Source organism: Nanorana parkeri, unplaced genomic scaffold (assembly GCF_000935625.1).
Source record: "Nanorana parkeri isolate BGI_ZX_2015 unplaced genomic scaffold, ASM93562v1 scaffold1958, whole genome shotgun sequence".
Taxonomy (NCBI): Eukaryota; Metazoa; Chordata; class Amphibia; order Anura; family Dicroglossidae; genus Nanorana; species Nanorana parkeri.
Window position 1 is genome coordinate 1,215 of NW_017308226.1, and position 4,467 is coordinate 5,681.

The window sequence follows — 4,467 nt, forward strand, 5'->3', positions numbered from 1 at the left end:
CACATCTACAGCCCCCTGGGAGGTATGGACCCGCCACATCTACAGCCCCCTGGGAGGTATGGACCCGCCACATCTACAGCCCCCTGGGAGGTATGGACCCGCCACATCTACAGCCCCCTGGGAGGTATGGACCGGTCTGGGGCGGCTCCGCCGGCCATCACGCCAGATCTCAGGAGGGTTTTTGGCTCCTCGTAATGCCGGCGATACTAAACACGGAAAGTCGTATCATTTGGAGAGAGCGGCAACATAGACCAGAGAGTGGTACGTCTCCCGGCTCCCTCCCCTTCCTGTGCAGAAGATTGTGCGCGGCTTACGTGGTCCCATCGTCTCCGCTCTGTACGTCCGTCCTGGACGCCCCCAGCTGGAGGATGCTGATGCTGAATATTTTCGGGGTCCAGGAAAATGTCACATGACGCAACGGCTGGAGCATCACCGGGGAGTCGATAAAGCCGGAGTAGGCGTTCTCCGAGACCCGACCACCTCTATGGAGGGAAAAGACAAATACATTCCACTGACCGAAACTCCGATGGAGGTTTATAAATTCATATTTTACTGCAGCCAATCAACGGCGACTTGTAGCCTCCATCGGAAGCCTGTGTGACAATGCAGGACCACAATTGGGGAGACAGGGGCAGAGCGTTGTCACCCTATAACAGGAAGTGTCTGAACAAGGACAGAGCGTTGTCACACTATAACAGGAAGTGTCTGAGCAAGGACAGAGCATTGTCACACTATAACAGGAAGTGTCTGAACAAGGACAGAGCGTTGTCACCCTATAACAGGAAGTGTCTGAACAAGGACAGAGCATTGTCACCCTATAGCAGGAAGTGCCTGACCAAGGACAGAGCATTGTCACCCTATAACAGGAAGTGTCTGAACAGGGACAGAGCATTGTCACCCTATAACAGGAAGTGTCTGACCAAGGACAGAGCATTGTCACCCTATAACAGGAAGTGTCTGACCAAGGACAGAGCATTGTCACCCTATAACAGGAAGTGCCTGAACAAGGACAGAGCATTGTCACCCTATAACTGGAAGTGCCTGAACAAGGACAGAGCGTTGTCACCCTATAACAGGAAGTGTCTGAACAAGGACAGAGCGTTGTCACCCTATAACAGGAAGTGTCTGAACAAGGACAGAGCGTTGTTATCATAGAAGAGGAAGTGCCTGAACAAGGGCAGAGCGTTGTCACCTCATGGTGAGAGCCGCGGTGACTTACCTCCCCAGCTGGTGTTTGGCCACGTTGCCGCCGGCACCATAGAGCGATATGAAGAGTTTATCAAATGTTTTTGCCGTCCCGTTTAATGTCACTGAAAGTTTATATCTCCAACCTGCAGAGAAGGAGGAATGTCAGGACGTGATTCAGAGCTTCAGCATGAAACATTGACTCCAATCATGTCCTCACCTGGGGGAGGAGCTTTCAATGACGACTCCACCTGGAGGAGGAGCTTACAATGACGACTCCACCTGGAGGAGGAGCTTTCAATGACGACTCCACCTGGAGGAGGAGCTTTCAATGACAACTCCACCTGGAGGAGGAGCTTTCAATGACGACTCCACCTGGAGGAGGAGCTTATAATTACGACTCCACCTGGAGGAGGAGCTTACAATGACGACTCCACCTGGAGGAGGAGCTTACAATGATGTCCGCACCTGGAGGAGGAGCTTTCAATGATGTCCCCACCTGGAGGAGGAGCTTTCAATGACGACTCCACCTGGAGGAGGAGCTTATAATTACGACTCCACCTGGAGGAGGAGCTTACAATGACGACTCCACCTGGAGGAGGAGCTTACAATGATGTCCGCACCTGGAGGAGGAGCTTTCAATGATGTCCCCACCTGGAGGAGGAGCTTTCAATGACGACTCCACCTGGAGGAGGAGCTTACAATTATGTCCCCACCTGGAGGAGCTTTCAATGATGTCCCCACCTGGAGGAGCTTTCAATGACGTCCCCTCCTGGAGGAGGAGCTTTCAATGACGACTCCACCTGGAGGAGGAGCTTTCAATGATGTCCCCACCTGGAAGAGGAGCTTTCAATGCCGACTCCACCTGGAGGAGGAGCTTTCAATGCCGACTCCACCTGGAGGAGGAGTTTTCAATGACTACTCCACCTGGAGGAGGAGCTTTCAATGATGTCCCCACCTGGAGGAGGAGCTTTCAATGACGACTCCACCTGGAGGAGGAGCTTTCAATGATGTCCCCACCTGGGGGAGGAGCTTTCAATGATGTCCCCACCTGGAGGAGGAGCTTTCAATGATGTCCCCACCTGGAGGAGGAGCTTTCAATGACGACTCCACCTGGAGGAGGAGCTTTCAATGATGTCCTCACATGGAACCCCCAAGCTGCCCCTCAATTGGCCCCAGCGGTCCTCCGCCAATACTCACTGGAGAAGTTTGGAGGGTCCCCACCAGTGATCAGGTAGAACTTCCTCTTCTGCTTTGTGATGTTGTAATAGTCCTCTGAGTGATAGCCCATAGTGGGGCACCCCTGGGGGGGGCAGGGGAAGCAGGAGCCCTGGGGGGGGAGGGAAGAAGACACAACCATCAACTATAGCAATATGACGCTCCTCACAGGAAATGACATCACAGGGCAATCATCGGGATTTGTTTTTGTCGTTTTGGAGAATAGGGATGAGTGGAGGGAATGTAGGGAGTGGCCTCCCCGTGATGTATATATCTCCTATATGTGGATTTAGCTCTTTGCCCGGAGTTCCACCTTAAATCCAAATGTAGATTTATTTTCTGGAAGTTTCTCCTATTTATGGAGCTGAGCGAATACAGGCAAAAAATGAACGTTGTTATTCACACTAAATTACCAAAAGTATTGGCCCCTCCCCCTCCAAATCATTTTATTCAGGTGTTCCGTGACATTTCCCGGCTACTAAATATTCCGCCGCGGTCGCCTGTTACTGGGATTATAACAAAGTGGAAGCGACCCGGAACAGCAGCAACTCAGCCAGGAAGTGGTCGGCCACGTCACATGACAGAGCGGGGTCAGTGCATGCTGAAGTGCGCAGAAGTCGCCGACTGTCTGCAGAGCCAATAGCTACAGACCTCCAAACTCCATGCGGCCGTCAGATTGGCCCAACAACAGTGCGTAGAGAGCTCCATGGAATGGGGGCGGAGCAGCTGCATCCAAGCCGCACATCACCAAGTGCAATGCAAAGCGTGGGATACGGACTAAGACTGGGATGCCATTAGAGGGCGGAGCCAACCCAATACTGAACCCTACGGACTAAGACTGGGATGCCATTAGAGGGCGGAGCCAACCCAATACTGAACCCTACGGACTAAGACTGGGATGCCATTAAACTTCATGTGCGTGTAAAGGTGTCCCAATACTTTTGGTAATATAGTGTGTATTTTATTTTTCAGGTGGAATGTGATGTAATCCCTCATGGTGGCCACTAGATGGAGCTGTGGTGAGCAGGAAAAAAGCATTTATTGCCTATGCTCCTCGGCTCCACCTAGTGGCCACAATGAGGGATTACATCACATTAAATAAAACTTCATTACAATTTTGGAAAGAAAGCCCCGTGGCATGGGACGGTGCAATCTGTCTGCAATGCAGTAAGTGGCACTCACGGAGGTGAAATGCTCGTAGCTGTCACAGGGGTAGCTGAAGAGGCCGCCGGGGGATCGGATGCTGTGCGTGTAATAGAGGAACGCTCGGAAGTGGTCGCAGGCAAACGCCTTCAACATGTCTGCCAATGAAAGGAAATATGTTATATAACAGACCCCAATACACAGAGGGGGGGGAGCAGCTGTGCCTGGCCTCTCTCTCTCCTGTGATCCATTCAGCCCGCCCTCCCTATAATGCTCCGCCCCTCAACTATGACATGTGATATGTTCCATTCAGGCCGCCCTCTCTATAATGCTCCGCCCCTCAACTATGACATGCGATGTGTTCCATTCAGGCCGCCCTCTTTATTATGCTCCGCCCCCTACTATGACATGTGATGTGATCCATTCAGCCCGCCTTCTCTATAATGCTCCGCCCCTCAACTATGACATGTGATGTGTTCCATTCAGTCCGCCTTCTCTATAATGCTCCGCCCCTCAACTATGATATGTGATATGTTCCATTCAGGCTGCCCTCTCTATAATGCTCCGCCCCTCAACTATGACATGTGATGTGTTCCATTCAGGCCGCCCTCTTTATTATGCTCCGCCCCCTACTATGACATGTGATGTGTTCCATTCAGTCGATCCTCTATAATGCTCCGCCCCCAACAATGACATGTGATCTGCTCCATTCAGGCCATCCTCTATAATGCTCCGCCCCCAACAATGACATGTGATCTGCTCCATTCAGGCCATCCTCTATAATGTTCCGCCCCCAACTATGACATGTGATATGTTCCATTCAGGCCATCCTCTATAATGCTCCGCCCCCAACTATGACATGTGATCTGCTCCATTCAGGCCATCCTCTATAATGTTCCGCCCCCAACTATGACATGTGAT

The 4,467-nt window shown here is 51.7% G+C and overlaps 1 protein-coding gene across 1 annotated transcript in view; it reads right to left on the reverse strand.

The window, feature by feature from the left end:
* Positions 1 to 4,467, reverse strand: part of LOC108800211 (pancreatic lipase-related protein 2-like) — a gene marked incomplete at its 3' end in the record, with an annotated part of 28,013 nt that overhangs the window by 992 nt on the left and 22,554 nt on the right. The window contains exons 10-12 of the mRNA XM_018572175.1: positions 2,386 to 2,515; positions 1,220 to 1,331; positions 315 to 482 (exon numbers count right to left, since the gene is read on the reverse strand). Coding sequence (XP_018427677.1) covers positions 315 to 482; positions 1,220 to 1,331; positions 2,386 to 2,515 — 410 coding nt within the window. The remainder of the gene's footprint in view (positions 1 to 314; positions 483 to 1,219; positions 1,332 to 2,385; positions 2,516 to 4,467) is intronic.